We start from the raw sequence: 18,507 nt of genomic DNA, 5'->3' as shown, positions 1-18,507 counted from the left end.
GTGGGTAGGTGAATTTCCAGAATGTAGGATCATGTGTCCTGATCCTGGTAGGCCAGAGAATGGGGGACAGGTAGGAGACTATGAGTACCCTACATCCGAGGATACAGAAGTCATGTTTGAATGTGATCCTGGATATTCCCTGCACAACCCCACTACTGATGAATGTGAGGAAGAGTGGTCAACTGTATGCAAAAACGGCGATTGGACACAACCTCTGCCAGTTTGTCGTCTTGAATGTGATGACCCTGGAAAGCCAAGTAATGGCTCTCAAATTGGTCAACCTGTTTACCCTGTATGTTCAGGTACTGAAATTTCATTTGGCTGTGATGACAACTTTTCTCTATATGACCCCGAGTCAAGAGTTTGTCTCGATGAATATAGCACAGTGTGTAACAATGGTGTTTGGACTGAGGATACTCCAACCTGTCAAATCATGTGTGGTGATCCTGGTACGCCAGAAAATGGCAAACTTAGAAATATTCCATTATTCCCAGTATGTGAAGGCACTGTTCTAGAATATGAGTGTGACTCTATGTATGAATTAATTGGTTCTGACAAGCTTGTATGTGAATATGGTGAGTGGGTAGGTGAATTTCCAGAATGTAGGATCATGTGTCCTGATCCTGGCAGGCCAGAGAATGGGGGACAGGTAGGAGACTATGAGTACCCTACATCCGAGGATACAGAAGTCATATTTGAATGCGATCCTGGTTATTCCCTGCATAACCCCACTACTGATGAATGTGAGGAAGAGTGGTCAACTGTATGCAAAAACGGTAATTGGACACAACCTCTGCCAGTTTGTCGTCTTGAATGTGATGACCCAGAAAATCCTAGTGATGGCTACCAGATTGGCGAACCTGTTTACCCTGTATGTTCAGGAACTGAAATTTCATTTGGCTGTGATGACAACTTTTCTCTATATGACCCTGAGTCAAGAGTTTGTCTCGATGAATATAGCACAGTGTGTAACAATGGTGTTTGGACTGAGGATACTCCAACCTGTCAAATCATGTGTGGTGATCCTGGTACGCCAGAAAATGGCAAACTTAGAAATATTCCATTATTCCCAGTATGTGAAGGCACTGTTCTAGAATATGAGTGTGACTCTATGTATGAATTAATTGGTTCTGACAAGCTTGTATGTGAATATGGTGAGTGGGTAGGTGAATTTCCAGAATGTAGGATCATGTGTCCTGATCCTGGCAGGCCAGAGAATGGGGGACAGGTAGGAGACTATGAGTACCCTACATCCGAGGATACAGAAGTCATGTTTGAATGTGATCCTGGATATTCCCTGCACAACCCCACTACTGATGAATGTGAGGAAGAGTGGTCAACTGTATGCAAAAATGGTGATTGGACACAACCTCTGCCAGTTTGTCGCCTTGAGTGTCATGACCCTGGAAATCCTAGTGATGGCTACCAGATTGGCGATCCTGTGTATCCTGTATGTTCTGGAACTGAAATCGAATTTGAATGTGATGAAGGTTATTCCTTGTACGATGAGGAGAGTAATGCTTGTCTTGACAACTACCAGTCAAATTGTGAGAATGGTGACTGGACAGAACCACTTCCTATTTGTCAACCAATGTGCACAGATCAAGGCACACCAGAGAATGGGAAGAAGAAAAGCACTAAAGTTTATCCTGTATGTGAAGGTACAGTGATGGAATATGAATGTAATGAAATGTATGAATTGATTGGTTCTAACAGCAGCACATGCAGAAGTGGACATTGGACCAACCCACTTCCAGAGTGCAGAATTATGTGTGATGATCCAGGATCTCCTCAGTATGGTGGTCAAATTGGCGATCCAGTTTACCCAATCTCTAACGGTACAGTTGTGGAATTCTATTGTATTTCCACTTATGATCTCATTGATCCAAGTGATGCAACATGTCTTGAAAGTTACCACACTGTGTGTGTTGATGGTGAGTGGACACATGACCTTCCATTGTGTGAAGCTGAGTGTGTTGACCCCGGCACACCATCTGATGGAAGTCAAGTTGGAGCATTCGAATATCCCGTCTGCTCAGGAACATGTGTACCATATACATGTGATGAGGGGCATGAATTACATGGTGAAGAAATAATCTGTTGTGATGATGGTGATTGGAGTTCTCCCATACCAAGCTGCAATCCAACCTGTGAAGATCCTGGTCACCCACATCATGGACGACAAGTAGGAGACCATGACTATCCAGTAAGCGAAGGCTATGTTGTTGAATTTCAATGTGATGACTCATACGTTTTATTTAACAATGGAACAAAGGAATGTATCGCAAGTTCAAAAACTACTTGTCATAATGGTACATGGACTGATCCGCTCCCCTTGTGTAAGCAGCCTTGTGATGATCCTGGTACTCCATCAGACGGTTTTCAAACAACGGAAAATACCTACCCAGTCTGTACAGCAACTATAGTAGGGTACGAATGCGATGAAGGTTTTGAGATGATAGGCTTTCATTCAACAATATGTCATGATAGTGACTGGATGATTGATATGCCATTTTGTCGACCTCTCTGTAATGACCCGGGTACCCCAGAAAATGGACATCAGATTGATCCTCCTGAAGAGTATCCTGTCAGTGAAGAAAAAGAAATTGAATTTGCATGTGATCCTGGTTATTCCCTGCATAACCCTACCACTGATGAATGTGAGGAAGAGTGGTCAACTGTATGCGAAAATGGTAATTGGACACAACCTCTGCCAGTTTGTCGTCTTGAATGTGATGACCCTGGAACGCCTAGTGATGGCTACCAGATTGGCGAACCTGTTTACCCTGTATGTTCAGGAACTGAAATCGCATTTGAATGTGATGAAAACTTCTCTCTGTATGACCCCGAGTCAAGAGTTTGTCTGAATGAATCTAGCAGAGTGTGTAATAATGGCGTTTGGTCTGAGGATCCTCCAACCTGTCAAATCATGTGTGGTCATCCTGGTATACCAGATAATGGTGGACTTAAAATCATTCCATCCTTCCCAGTATGTGAAGGCACTGTTCTAGAATATGAGTGTGACTCTATGTATGAATTAATTGGTTCTGACAAGCTTGTATGTAAAAATGGTGAGTGGGTAGGTGAATTTCCAGAATGTAGGATCATGTGTCCTGATCCTGGTAGGCCAGAGAATGGGGGACAGGTAGGAGACTATGAGTACCCTACATCCGAGGATACAGAAGTCATGTTTGAATGTGATCCTGGATATTCCCTGCATAACCCTACTACTGATGAATGTGAGGAAGAGTGGTCAACTGTATGCAAAAATGGTGATTGGACACAACCTCTGCCAGTTTGTCTCCTTGAGTGTCATGACCCTGGAAATCCTAGTGATGGCTACCAGATTGGCGATCCTGTGTATCCTGTATGTTCTGGAACTGAAATCGAATTTGAATGTGATAAGGTTATTCCTTGTACGATGAGGAGAGTAATGCTTGTCTTGACAACTACCAGTCAAATTGTGAGAATGGTTACTGGACAGAACCACTTCCTATTTGTCAACCAATGTGCACAGATCAAGGCACACCAGAGAATGGGAAGAAGAAAAGCACTAAAGTTTATCCTGTATGTGAAGGTACAGTGATGGAATATGAATGTAATGAAATGTATGAATTGATTGGTTCTAACAGCAGCACATGCAGAAGTGGACATTGGACCAACCCACTTCCAGAGTGCAGAATTATGTGTGATGATCCAGGATCTCCTCAGTATGGTGGTCAAATTGGCGATCCAGTTTACCCAATCTCTAATGGTACAGTTGTGGAATTCTATTGTATTTCCACTTATGATCTCATTGATCCAAGTGATGCAACCTGTCGTGAAAGTTACCACACTGTGTGTGTTGATGGTGAGTGGACACATGCCCTTCCATTTTGTGAAGCTGAGTGTGTTGACCCCGGCACACCATCTGATGGAAGTCAACTTGGAGCAATCGAATATCCCGTCTGCTCAGGAACATGTGTACCATTCGAATGTGATGAGATGCATGAATTACATGGTGAAGAAATAATCTGTTGTGATGATGGTGATTGGAGTTCTCCTATACCAAGCTGCAATCCAACCTGTGAAGATCCTGGTCACCCAAATCATGGACGACAAGTAGGAGACCATGACTATCCAGTAAGCGAAGGCTATGTTGTTGAATTTCAATGTGATGACTCATACGTTTTATTTAACAATGGAACAAAGGAATGTATCGCAAGTTCAAAAACTACTTGTCATAATGGTACATGGACTGATCCGCTCCCCTTGTGTAAGCAGCCTTGTGATGATCCTGGTACTCCATCAGACGGTTTTCAAACAACGGAAAATACCTACCCAGTCTGTACAGCAACTATAGTAGGGTACGAATGCGATGAAGGTTTTGAGATGATAGGCTTTCATTCAACAATATGTCATGATAGTGAATGGATGATTGATATGCCATTTTGTCAACCTGTCTGTAATGACCCGGGTACCCCAGAAAATGGACATCAGATTGATCCTCCTGAATATCCTGTCAGTGAAGAAAAAGAAATTGAATTTGCATGTGATCTTGGTTATTCCCTGCATAACCCCTCCACTGATGAATGTGAGGAAGAGTGGTCAACTGTATGCGAAAACGGTAATTGGACACAACCTCTGCCAGTTTGTCGTCTTGAATGTGATGACCCTGGAACGCCTAGTGATGGCTCCCAGATTGGCGAACCTGTTTACCCTGTATGTTCAGGAACTGAAATCGCATTTGAATGTGATGAAAACTTCTCTCTGTATGACCCCGAGTCAAGAGTTTGTCTGAATGAATCTAGCAGAGTGTGTAACAATGGCGTTTGGTCTGAGGATCCTCCAACCTGTCAAATCATGTGTGGTCATCCTGGTATACCAGATAATGGCAGACTTAGAAACATTCCATCCTTCCCAGTATGTGAAGGCACTGTCGTAGAATATGAATGTGATTCTGGTTATACTCTACATGACCCAGAAACAAATGCATGTGAAGAATCATGGTCATCAACATGTCGAAGTGGTGACTGGACTGAGCCTTTGCCTACTTGTAGACAAGAATGCAATGATCCCGGTTCTCCAACAAATGGAGAACAAAAAGAAAACCTTGATTTCCCTGTCTGCTCTGGCACCAGTGTGACCTTCAAATGTGATGAAAATTATCATTTAGTTGGTGATGAAATAAGTACATGTAATGATGGGTATTGGAGCAGCCCTGTACCTTCTTGTGAACAAATGTGTGACGATCCAGGTGCACCTGAAAATGGTCGACAGGAGGAAAATTACCAATATCCTGTACCAGTTGATACTGAAGTGTCATTTTTATGTGATGACGGTTATAGTCTACATGACCCGGTGACGTATGAATGTCTCGATGCTTACAGTACTAGTTGTCTAGGCGATACTTGGACAAATCCTCTACCTCTTTGCCTCAAAGACTGTGACGATCCAGGAACACCTTCAGGTGGAAGTCAAGATGACATTTACAATTACCCTGTATGTTCTGGAACACTGGTGTCTTATGAGTGTAACGAAGGCCATTTCTTGTCTGGAGAAGACACACTGATTTGTGAAGAGGGTGTATGGAATCATCCTATGCCAACTTGTTCACCAGGATGTGATGATCCTGGTACACCAAAAGATGGACGTCAGTTGGATGATCACACATATCCAGTCCCACCAGGTACAATTGTTAGATTCTGTTGTGACGAAAACTTCCTCTTGGTTGGAAACCAAGCGCTCTTGTGTCAGGATGATGGTACCTGGGACCATGTCGTTCCTGTTTGTGAGCCTATGTGTCTTGATCCTGGTGCACCCGAAAATGGTCATCAAATAGGGGAATTAGAATATCCTGTTGAGAATGGCACAGATGTTCACTACGACTGCGATCTTGGATTTGAAAAGCATGGTCAAGGTTTCAGCAGATGTGAAAATGGGGAATGGGTGCCACCAGTTGAAGATACCATTTGTTCAGGTGAGGGAACTTGAAATTATGTTGCAATAAAACATTACATGTCCTCGTTCTTGTGGGCATAGACATGCATGCATGCATCCATGCATCCATGCGTGCGTGCGTGCGTGCGTGCGTGCGTGCGTGCGTGCGTGCGTGCGTACGTACGTACATACATACGTACGTACATACGTACATACGTACATACATAACATAACATACATACATACATACATACATACATACATACATACATACATACATACATACATACGTACGTACATACATACGTACGTACATACGTACATACGTACATACATAACATAACATACATACATACATGAATGAATGAATGAATGAATGAATGAATGAATGAATGAATGAAAAAATGAATGAATGAATGAATGAATGGGATGATATTTTGGTCGGGAATTCAAGTCCAAATATTATTTTAACATTTTTCTAGTGTTTAGTAATTTAAGTTTATAAGTACCCCTAGAAATGAAGCCTACATTCATACAAATGTCTGAGGGTCAAGCTACTCTCTATAGAATCGGCCATTAAACTCTAACATGCATAGTCGATCCTATAAAGACCCTCTTCAATTATTTAACTTTATTTTATTTATTCCAGAAATCGAAGAGTGCTGCAGTGATCCTTGTAGGAATGGTGGTACTTGCATTGACGGTATTGCACGTTATGACTGCATATGCCCTCCAGGATTCGAAGGAGTCAATTGTGAACAAGGTAACATGAAGAAAGTGATCAAACTGTCATGTCATTAATCTTCAACATATCAAAAGCAGCGAGATCGATAACTTTTGAGGATATATATTCGTGAGATACCGGATCACCTTGCAAACACGCAAGTATGCAAAACTTGGGTGGCACAATGTCTAAAATTTTACAATGTTATTTTATGATAAATATAATGGTATCAACATTGTGTTGAGAGTATTTATTTTATTTGAAGGAGCTATGTCCTAAGCAAACTTTATACAAGATTGCACATTTACCTTAAATACCGTCAAGGTAATACTATACGCGCATTTATTAAAGGCAAGCACAAAGTAATCCTGTTATTCTTGTCCATTAAATTGGATTATAACAAAGAAGGTATGATTAACTTCAGTAATCTAAAACATATCTCTGAACACAACAATGGCATTCAGTCTGCAAATGCATATTCATGATGTGTTGAAATTTCTCTTGTATCTTTGAAACAGAGTATTCCATGTGTTACTTCTGGGGAGATCCACATTACATGACCTATGACGGAGAGAGCTATGACTTCCAGGGTGACTGTATTTATATTTTGACGGAAAGTGCGACCTACGAGGATACATCCTTCAGAGTACTTGTGAACAACCAGGCGTTCGACGCAGGTGCAGAAAAACTCAGTGTCGCTCAAGAACTGGCAATAATAATGTATGGAAAGGTGAGTTAACATTCATTAAAATGTTTCAATAAGTGAGAATATATTAATGGTGACGGACAATTGTTCCCGAAATACGTTAGTGTGGGAGACGCAATTTTCAGCTGTACGTTATGGTAAAATGTGTTCTTATTATTAATTTGATATTGTTAGGAAATTCGCCTAAGTCGAAATGGACATGTAACTGTTGATGGTGCCTCTGTGACATTGCCGCATGATGTTTCTCCAGAAATACGTGTCAAAGAAGCAGGAAGATATACGGTATGTGTATAAATCAAGACTCTGTATTTCATCCTAATCCTAGCAGGGACAATTGTTAGTTTTATTCATTGTAAAATCTATGCTTCAAAAATCCATTTCGACTATATAAAGACCAACATTCTACAACTTTGGGTTAGCTTTGCATACTATAGATACTTTGGCCCTAGGGAGATTATCAGTAGCGATTGCACGTATTATACGTAATGTTTTAAGCAGCGCATTTCAGGGAAATATGTCTTCTTCGAAATAAAGTAGTCGATTTTAAAGGTCTCTTTAACCCCTGTTGACGACATTCACAAATAAAATGTATTATTCTCTATCTGAACTAGTAAGTTTATTCCATTGATGTGCAGGAAATTCAACAAATGATCCCAGGACCATTTAATTTTTTTTTAAATGACAGTTTGCCATAACCCCCCCCACGGGACGGTGCAATGTCTAAGTACTTATGATGATATTAATCAATGTTAACTGTAGGGTCTTGTGTCAAACTAAAATTTTTATAAAATGATCTTAATTCAGAGTGTTTATGCCGACATCGGAGTAGTGGTCAGATGGGATGGTTATCACTATGGAGACGTGAAAGTTCCAGGAACATACAAAGGCATTGTTCGTGGTCTCTGTGGAAACTACAATGGTGACCCTTCAGACGACTTTATGGATCCAGAGAATCGATTGGTAAGTGCGTCACTTATTTATGTTCGCAATAAATATTGAATGCAAAGAAAGGGCAAATTTCGAATTAAATTCCCGTCTTATGCTTTATAAATGTCATTCGAGTGTATTGATTCAGCTACCACCAGGATATTATGATTCCAAATTTTGACCAAACCTTTCCATTCGAAATCAATCGCCACTAATCAAGGAACCTCTTTTTTCCCTTTCATAACAGATTCCAACAGAAATGGAGCATACACACAGGGCCGCTATGTTTGGTAACACGTGGGTTGCTAATCCAGAAGAATGTATTTCCGATGCACGTGGGTGCAACCCCTGTGCTCCTGATGTTGACATAGCGATGCAGGCACACGAAATGTGTTCATTGATAAGCGATCCGAGCGGTAATTGTATTTAATTAATAAATTGCGACTTTTCTTCGAGCCCGTGTTCTCCTTCTTTTCTATGGAAGGTTACATGCAATATTTAGATCCATCAAGTAACATGGAATACCGCATAAGCATCAAGTGAACAGAATCCTCTTCAATATAATCACTGAGAATTAATTTGCGTTGAGGAAATTGATTTAGGAACACCTGAGGAATTCAGAAACATAGATTACTGACCATATCAGAGCAATTCCTGACAAATACTTTTTCACTCTTCAGGTCCTTTTGCCGCATGCCATGCAAAAGTAAACTATGAAGCTTACTTCAGCTCCTGTATGTTTGACCTGTGTGCCAAGCTACCCGATGAACAAGGACTGTGTATGAATGCTGAAGCCTATGCCCAAGCTTGCCTGGACAACTTCATCGCAATCGACTGGAGAAGCGAAGTTTTCTGCCGTAAGTTATAAAGAAATTTCCGTTTCCCTATTGGCAAATTTTACTATCTATAATGAGTATAAATATTTTACTCTAACATATAATAATAAACATAAATCAATTTTAGCCTTTTGTTTACATCTAACAGCAATATGTAAGACATTTCTTGACTTATTTTCCTCTTCACGTATTTTTTGCGTAGTGTGTCATGTTTGCGGTCCTTTGACCTCACAGTTCGCATCCAACAGATCTAAAATGGCTTTCACATTTCGATTTTAGCCGCCATCACTTGTAGTGTGGATAAAATGTACAATATCAGTATTCCGGCATGTACGTCCACATGCAGCGAGCGAAGACCGTACTACCAATGCCCTGAAAGACGTTTTGTCGATGGGTGTACTTGCCATCACGGTGAAGTGATTGAAACTGACGGAGGGATATGCGTTTCCATCGACCATTGTCCATGCGAATATCATGAGCAACTCATTGAGGTAAGAAAATGTTTAAGAAAGTTTTTTTTTGTTCTGCGGGTATGTTATTTATATATAGAAGTCTTTCAAGTTACGCTTCTGAACGCAGAAGATATAGTGCAATACTTTAATGTTGTGATTTTTCTCACTGGTTCTAGTTTGGCGATGCTATAATCTCCGATAAGTGCTATGAAAAGTGTACATGTATGGAACACGGTGTTATGGACTGTGTGGCCATAAGATGTGATCCTAACGCTTACTGTGGTGACAAAGACGGCAAATACGGCTGCCATTGTGAGGCTGGCTACAGCGGAGACGGAATGCGATGTACAAGTAAGTTTCTGAGGTATAAGTGAATATGAGAGCGTGTGATTGGATTTAGCTGGACAGGTCAAAAGGCGAAACTAAAAATGCATAGACAGATCAGTGTGTTGCATATGATATCGTAAGGAGATCAATAGCTTGAGATATCTGATGGTTGACAGTGGTAAGAATCGATGGACGTTTATAGGTGACCCACGGCCATTTTGTTCCTTCACCTTCGTACCAACCAGAATGTAAGATGGTATTTTGCTAAACGATCTCAGTAGCATTAATCTATGAGCGTCGTTTTTATTCCGCATCTTTAATTAGAATGACGATGACGAACGTTGTTATTGTTGTTGTCCCTTTTGTTGTTGTTGCTGCGGCTGATTTTTTGCCTTTGGTCGGTTTTCTATTAACAGGTCACCTATGTAATCCCAGCCCGTGTATGAATGGAGGCGAATGTGACGATCACAACACATATTATACCTGTCATTGTCCTGACGGGTTCAAGGGTGTGCATTGTGACGTAGGTGAGTTCCTTACAGTGATTTTGCGCATATGTTGTGATCCATAATATTGAGAAAATGTTTTGCGTAATTGTTTTGTTTTCTCCTTTGTGTGGTCTAGTGTGAGAAGCATTTTGTTTTACACCGTTTGTAAAATTGTTGAGCGTAAATATTATTCTAATGAAGATCGTCTTTCTTGTGGTTACAGCAATTGGCTCATGCGACAACGATCCATGTCATCATGGTGGTGCTTGCATTGTGGACGATGACGGATACATTTGTTTATGTGCAGATGGTTACTATGGAGTCAACTGTGAGCGCCGTGAGTACAGTTCATTGACGGCAATAGAGCAAACTGTGTACTCAAGTCCGTACTAAATTCTTAGGAGCCCGTGTGTGTTGTTAAGCGAACGCCACTGATAAATTCCTCAACTCAAAACTGTGCCCTTCACAGTAAGAATTAATGACCCGCCCATCTCCCGCTCTCCCTCAACAAAAAATAATACGACACTGATATCCCTATTTACAGGGAGACATCTTTTTTCAAGCCAATCCAGAGCTGCGTCGTTGATATGTGATTACGTTTCAGTTACTGCCACCCATCACAACAGGTGGTCATCCTGTGTATTTTAAACAACAGGGTTGTTTGGCTCCCGTGTTTGGGAGTATCTACGATACTCAGGGGGTTAATATATAGTTGTATTAATTACAGGAACAACATGTTATGTCTGCGATGACGCTGATGATGGTGAGCTTTGCAATCAGAAGACGGAGGAATGTACTGAGGACCAGGTTAGTGACAAGTTCATAGTGTTAACCACTGTCTAAATATAGCAGCGCAACACTGATAATGTGTACAGTCACTTATTAAACTGCCCTTAGACTATTCTAATCCAGTCTGACCAGTAACGATAAGATAGAATGTACATTAAAATAAAATCTTTGAAGTTTTCGTTTGAATGAATTTTTTATTAATCACTGAAATCAAAGGCAACCATGCAAGTTTTTGATAAGAGGAAAAAACCTAAAAGTTACAGTAGCTGATGTTTGAGATTCAAAACAGCCGCTACCCTATTCATATTATTTGGAGAAAATTTAAATTTTCGATATTAACCTACGCGAGACGTCATATATACTGAGTTTCCAAAATTAGTCTACAAAAGTAGAAAATCATTTAAAAAATAGTAGGCGCGTTCCACCATAGACACTATGGTTCTACCTAAATAAACAGATCGTCGAAAGATATACTTCAGACTGAATATTATAGGTATTAATGAACTACTACGAGCTAAGCCTCGTGCAAGTAAACTTTACTTAATTTAAATATATAACTTCCCTTCACAGTCAATCTGTCATACGACGCTCCAACTAGATGCAGGACGCATTTCTTTGTCAAAGGGATGCGTACAAAGGGAGGTAAGCAATATGTCAGCAACTCTTTATCACTGTTTGTTTAAGCGTGTATTTCAGAGTGCAGTCAAAAGATCGTCAAGCGCCCTGTCTTGCTGTATGCTACTTGCCTAGTCGGAAGTCTTTTTTCGTTGTTTCTGATGTCCGTTCAAAGGCCTGTATTGTGTTGGCTAATTTTAAACCCATGTTAGAGGGAAGTTCAGCCATTATTACATAGTGGATCGCGAATTGCTGTCAACGTCTGCCTAAGTTGTTCTCTCAACTACACATATCTTTATCGCTGAATAAAAAGTGCGCGTTAGACTGCTGTGGCCACAATAATAATGCATCGTCACTTATTCTTGTGAAACTCGTTCAGAGCCGTGTTGATATTTGGTAGAAATGTCATTTCTGTGGCTACCATTCTGTGCTAGGGGAAATGCCTATTGCCGACACAGTTAAATTTTAACGCAAATACTACAGTGTATGAACCAAATTGTGTGCAGATGTCCTCGTTTGTCTTTAATAACACATTTGTATGTCTTAAATCTATAGTGACGTGCATCAATTGTCTATCTGTTTCACCGGTATCGCCACATCCTAAAATGCACCAACTCATTCGTTTTCAAAGGCTTTTAATGACTAAGAAATGCATAACTTACCCTTCATCGGCAGGTTTGTGAAGAGAACGAAGCCAGTAATGCTGACAGCTGTGCGGATGGTGGAGTCGCTGGTGTATGCAGCTTCTGTTGCGTTGGCGATCAATGTAACACATTCATTCCAAATGGTAATGATCTTACTTTTCACGTTAGAAATTCATGATCAGCCCTTGTATAAAAAATTGCCTACCATCCTGAACACGGATCAATTAACATCACATATGCAAAGCAGTTCATATCCAGAGGTATAGCCGTACAATAAATGATTATTCGATTCGCTATTACTGATAGATTGGATATTTTCAATGACAAGTTTCACATCATATTAAACATTTTCTGTATTTTCAATATCTAGAAAAGTCTGACCATGGTCAAATTCTTATGAAACAATCTGTGATCGGCGACTCGCACTGGTTTTGATGTACATCCACGTTGGCCTCCACCTGAACTTAATGCACACACATTGCATACGTATCACTTTATTCTAGGTCAATGTCTTCGCAACGGTAAATTGTCTGTCGATGGATCGCAGTGGTTCGAGAATACCGGCGATGGTTGTCAGCGTTGCTCATGTAATGGTGGAGTGATCCAATGCATTGAATACTCAGCCAGCACTGTGAGTACCATTGTGGCATCATGTCAACATATCCGGTAGTTAAAATTTAATTGACTGATAACACCTATAGAGACATCAGTATTTCTCCATAGCAACCCGAGGTTCAATCTGTAGTCACTGCAATGAGTGAGAGACTCTCTGCTAATTCGGCAATCATAATGTGAATGAAGATCGGAAACGGCCTTGGAGATTATAAAAGTTTATTAATATTATGTGTTCAATATCACTTGTAAAATGTAAATAGCGATTAAAACGTTTCTCTAAGGCCAACATTGGTAGTTTTGAATTTTATAGAAAATCACAGGCACTTTTAGATCGATAAAAAGCCTTGTTCATATTTGTGTCTTTTTTCCCGATTGTGCAGTACTACAACGACCGACTGATCTGCCGTGATGATTCGGACTGCGGTGAGAACGGCCAGTGTGAACTGGTGAACGCCGCTTGCCATGGCAACGACTGCGTCAAACTGTGCACAGGCGATGAGGTCCAACAACGTTCCAACCCAGACACGTGTTATGATCACCTAACTGGAGATTACAATCAATGTGTTGTGCTTGATGTGGAGATCGATCCACTGGTAAGTAGATTCTGAACAATATTTAACAGACGCTGTGCGCACATCCAAATGTGTCAATAGCTGTGTATGGTCAAATGCTTATTTAGCCAGTAATCATTTGTTCTTCCTAATCACCAGAAATACTCTGTGATGTGATATTAATTCAACAAAGATTTTCGTGTTGTTCATTGAACAGAGGTTATAAAAACCTCACTTAAAGGTACAATACATGAACGCTTCGGTTACAAAAATCTGACACTACGTTGTTTACAATACTTAGCTGGTCTGTTGTTATGTAGACCCATTTTGAAACCCCAGTAGTAAATGAAGTTTTCAAAATCTTGTGTTGTGAAAATTTAAATCGAAAATTTAATTTGACCGGCGGATCAAATCTAGAAAAAAAATCACTGACAGATAATTTATTTCTCAGGAAGGAAGTGGTTTAAAGTTTCCATAGGGAAAAAGTTTATAGTTTTCTCTTTTGATGCGCATATTGCCTTGACATGCAAGATGTCACCAAATTTGATAGCGCCGCTGACACGTCCTAATGACCTGATCTTCTTGCCGCCAGGTTGCAGATGTACCCGACGTTTGTAAAGACTTGAGTAACTATATACGAGACAACGAACCAAGTGTCTCTCCATGTAGTGACATAGATTGTATAGACTCAAGCAAAGACAGAACACGGCGGGATGGCCAAGCCAAGCTTCGCATTGTCATCGTAAGTACTGGCAGCTGCCTCCTTTACCTCTCTCAATTACAGTGTGTATGTTGCATCAACCACTGATTACAATCGCATTTGTTTCAGTTCCACGATATCCCCATGATAAAACTGAGATGCTTTCATTTCGGTGAGATATACTGACTGACATTCATGTTTAATCGATGTAGTTTTAAGATACAAAAACAGATATAAATTTCAATGATCGTCCGCTTAAATTATGAGTTGAATATGACCAGATTATGGACAGCAGTAGTAGACGGAGTCGTCTTACACTTCTAGAAATCTACCTTTTTACTCAACTTATAATAGACATTGGCTACGTACAGTGAAGCAGAACACTGGGGTGAGAGACAATACAATGCATGGAATTTAGTGACGTGCAGTGTCTCTGTCGAAATTAGAAATGACCCTTATTAAGGAAAGCGAGTTTTCAGTTGATAAAGTAGTATTGGTAAGAAAGGCCTATTTATAACGAGAAAGGCACATGGTGGATTTTCCCTACAGATTTTCCGTTTCAATATGAACCCGAGAAATGAAATTCACGTACAAACAGACGGACTTGTAGTCTAACATATAAGTAGTTGCAGAATCTGTTTTAGAAACACCGCTTTTCTTGCCTATCGCAGGAACAGAATGTTGAAGAATCAGAAACCATCGGGAATGACATCGAGGAAGCCCTTGAGAGAGACAGAAAAGCTGGTACACTACCAGACAGCCTTGCCGGTGTTGAACACGTCATAAGCTGTAAGTTTGTTAGTGCAAATATGAGGCCCCTGTGTGACTATTTTTGACCAAAACTGCAATGTAAAGCACCCCAATGCCTGTGGTCACAAACAACATTCATGCCCCCACAATGCACGCCTCTGAGCAATTCAAAATATTCCTTTTATTTACTGAATACAATTTGAGAAGATGACTTCCACGACTGTGAGCAACATCTTAAGTTTAGATGTATTTCGTTGTTAAGGAATTCCAGGGTGCCAATAACTTAATTTATTTTCTCATTTTGTATTTGTAGCTGAAGTAATAGAGGATGAAACATATGATTCAAGTGAGTATGCAACGCATTACCTCTGATACAAAAGTACAAAGTGTACTCGATAAAATCTATTCGTATGGTTATTAATCTTGTGTGAATGCATGTACTGCTGCAATAAGGAAAATGTACATTATTGGACTTGTCGACTAGAAATATTCGTGAAGTAAAATTGCAGAGATTTATTTTGCTCTCACTACTTTATTTAAAAAGATCATTCTTTTGAATATGTTAAAAATGCAAAAGTTATATACCCATTCAAAGCGAAAACAAACTAGTCGGATCAGAATATACCATTAATGAAGTTCTCTAGAAAGAACTTAACAGTGCTTACATGTTGCGATTCTAAATTGTTCATTTCATTCAACACTTATCTTTAGATATCGCATCGTGGCTGGTACCGACGCTCATGGCCGTCATCGCTGCAGCTGTCGTTTGTGTCATTGGCGTGGTGCTTTACCGTCGACGACGAAACAACTCCGGCGATAGTGTCCCCATCTTACCAGTCGATGACGCTATAGAACTACCCGAACGAAATTTGCAGACAACATCTTTTGTTAGTGAAACAGTAGATGATTTGCCAACATAGAATGCCCAGAATAATCCATACATGTGAGGCAGCAATATCCCCCAAACTTTACTTAATTCAATGATTCTGTTTGTAATCTATAAGTTTCATATTTAAATCTTTGCAAATCTAGTAAACGTAACGGTATGTATCTGCAAATGGATACTTTACATTGAATGAATTATCTCAAACAGGAAATTAGATCATATCATTGTATTTGTTTCTGCATTATATAGCCACATTTATTGAAGTTTCCCATCATATCCACAAGCCATTGAGGTCCCAGCAGATTTAATTCACAATGAATTCAATGAGAAGTCTTTTAAACCAATTTATGAAATGAACAGTTATAATATTCCAACACCAAAGGCGAATCATTTTTTACTTTCATTGTTCTCCGACTAAAATGCTTCTTCGTCTTTTGGTAGATATTTTTTTTCTGATTTGATCAGAGGTCAGCGAAACAAGAAATAGTTTACGTGTTTGCTACCTTTGAAAATTATGACGATAATTAAGGAAATCAGTGACACTGTGCAGTTTATTCCGCTGAATTTATGACAGCTAATGTTGTGGCTTGGTTAGCTAATTATTTAACCGTTGTATTTGAAACGTGCTTTGAATATTTACATTACACATAATATAATTTTTGTGTTTCTGGGTATGCTCATTACTTAACATTTATATAAGCAGAAGTAGACTGTATAATATATGTGAAAAATTTCCGTGACCTGTCTTTATTCTACTTGACAGCGAAGTTAAAAAGGTGCTGAGTTGTAATCTATACGTGTTGATACACAATAATTTCAAATAGCTGACCGTGTATATGATTTGATTATTTTTGTAATAAAAGTCAAATTTTGTATTTTTCAGCTCCTAATATCTATTGTGTCATTTCTTATTGCTTCTGCTTTGTAATCAAAGCGGTTTTACAACCCTTCTTACACAGACACTTTTTGTATATATATATATATATATATATATATATATATATATATATATATATATATATATATATATATATATATATATATATATATATATATATATATATATACAAAAAATGTATACAATGTGCCCTCCCGGTTATCACCATAATGGCTTTATGGCAACCTCTGAACTTGGGCACTTGACTTATATATATATATATGTGTGTGTGTGTGTGTGTGTGTGTGTGTGTGTGTGTATACACATACATACACGTATATGTATGTATGTATGTATGTATGTATGTATGTATGTATGTATGTATGTATGTATGTATGTATGTATGTATGTATGTATGTATGTATGTATTTATGTATGTATGTATGTATGTATGTATGTATGTATGTATGTATGTATGTAATTTAAAATTTAACCAGCTGCGGACAAGTAATGATTCACTAATGTCTTGATTTTTGAAGCTCCCAACTTTCCATGATGTATCTTACTTTTGAGTTCTCAAATTTAAGACTGCCGGGTTACAATCAAAAACAGACGTTATCGAGTACAACAATTTACCCATGTATCGTCCATCACTGATGCAGCTAACTGACTAATGAAATACTAGTGTTTTCATACCAACAGTGTAATGAAAAGTTTCAACAAGCATGGTCAGAAATGTCATAATGAGCGCTTCCACTCAAAAAATTCTCCAGAAGATGATACCGATTAAAATATGCCATAGTTACCCCATTAGCATTAAACTCGTAAGCATGGCTTGTCAGTTTTGATTGAATTCTTAAAACAAAGTTGGCCCCATGCGTATAATGCTGTAGTAAATTACATATCAGGCTACCTGTGAGACACTCGAGTTCAACTTTGCCATTATGTCTCTCATAGTTCCTTCACTTCAACATGAAAACAGAATGACATGAAATATATTCAGACCACAACGACTCGATCGACTCCCTTGCGATGTCAACGAGGGCAGCGCTAAGCTTGCTGTAACTCGTACTATCACCAAAGCCGCTACAATTGGTCTCACTCCGAAGAACAATCTCACATCCGGCATCAGTTAATCGGACGGCTTTCCTTGTCTACATTACTGTGGCTCAGTGGGATTTGTATCTGCGCTTCTTGAAGAACGAGATTTTAAAAGAGTTTCAAGAATGAGTGGATTTACTTAATGAGAAGTTAAAAAGTGATGAAAATTCTGCTAGTCTAGCCAGGAGTATATAAATCAAGCTCGTCCGAGTGTGTTAAGTGTGTTGCGAGTATCGCCAACAGTTAACAACTAATTTCATGTCATCACTTGCTTACTTAATGTCAGAACTGTCCGCCTTTTTAACAGATGGGTAAAATGTTTTAAGTTGTCGACCTGACTGTCCCTGTCTTGACATAAGTTTGATTCTGCATAGACTAAATTGATAGGGTCGTGGACTTCGAATTTTTTCATTGAGTTCGGTTTTGTACATCTGCACCGGGTATCATCTATCTATCTTATCGCGAACAGACAGACGCTTGTCAAGAACTATCCGATGCATCGATGAATAATGGGATAGGGTTAAACTGATATTCGATAACGTACGTGACGTGTCACAACTTGGCAAACTGCTTTTTTGGGGGTGAATTTTGGGATAATAA

General features: G+C 39.4%; 2 protein-coding genes across 2 annotated transcripts; both read left to right on the top strand.

Moving 5' to 3' along the window:
* Positions 1–31: 31 nt before the first annotated feature.
* On the top strand, positions 32–3,467 carry LOC139138085 (complement receptor type 1-like). The gene is made up of 2 exons (XM_070706309.1): positions 32–3,239; positions 3,457–3,467. Exons 1-2 carry the CDS (start codon positions 32–34, stop codon positions 3,465–3,467), a joined length of 3,219 nt encoding a protein of 1,072 aa, XP_070562410.1.
* LOC139139146 (sushi, von Willebrand factor type A, EGF and pentraxin domain-containing protein 1-like) lies at positions 3,451–16,819 on the top strand. Its single transcript, XM_070707951.1, has 20 exons — positions 3,451–5,959; positions 6,569–6,682; positions 7,162–7,373; positions 7,524–7,631; positions 8,154–8,309; positions 8,524–8,692; positions 8,957–9,133; positions 9,392–9,603; positions 9,741–9,915; positions 10,308–10,418; positions 10,603–10,716; positions 11,107–11,186; positions 11,739–11,810; positions 12,459–12,570; positions 12,931–13,058; positions 13,423–13,635; positions 14,186–14,335; positions 14,965–15,082; positions 15,357–15,389; positions 15,755–16,819. The coding sequence occupies exons 1-20, from the start codon at positions 3,508–3,510 to the stop codon at positions 15,961–15,963; spliced, it is 5,115 nt and encodes a 1,704-aa protein (XP_070564052.1). The 5' UTR covers positions 3,451–3,507; the 3' UTR covers positions 15,964–16,819.
* The last annotated feature ends 1,688 nt before the right edge of the window (positions 16,820–18,507 follow it).

The sequence above is a fragment of the Ptychodera flava genome, chromosome 8, assembly GCF_041260155.1.
Source record: "Ptychodera flava strain L36383 chromosome 8, AS_Pfla_20210202, whole genome shotgun sequence".
Lineage (NCBI taxonomy): Eukaryota > Metazoa > Hemichordata > Enteropneusta > Ptychoderidae > Ptychodera > Ptychodera flava.
Note: the sequence above shows the minus strand (reverse complement) of the source record. Positions and strands in the feature narration are given on the sequence as shown.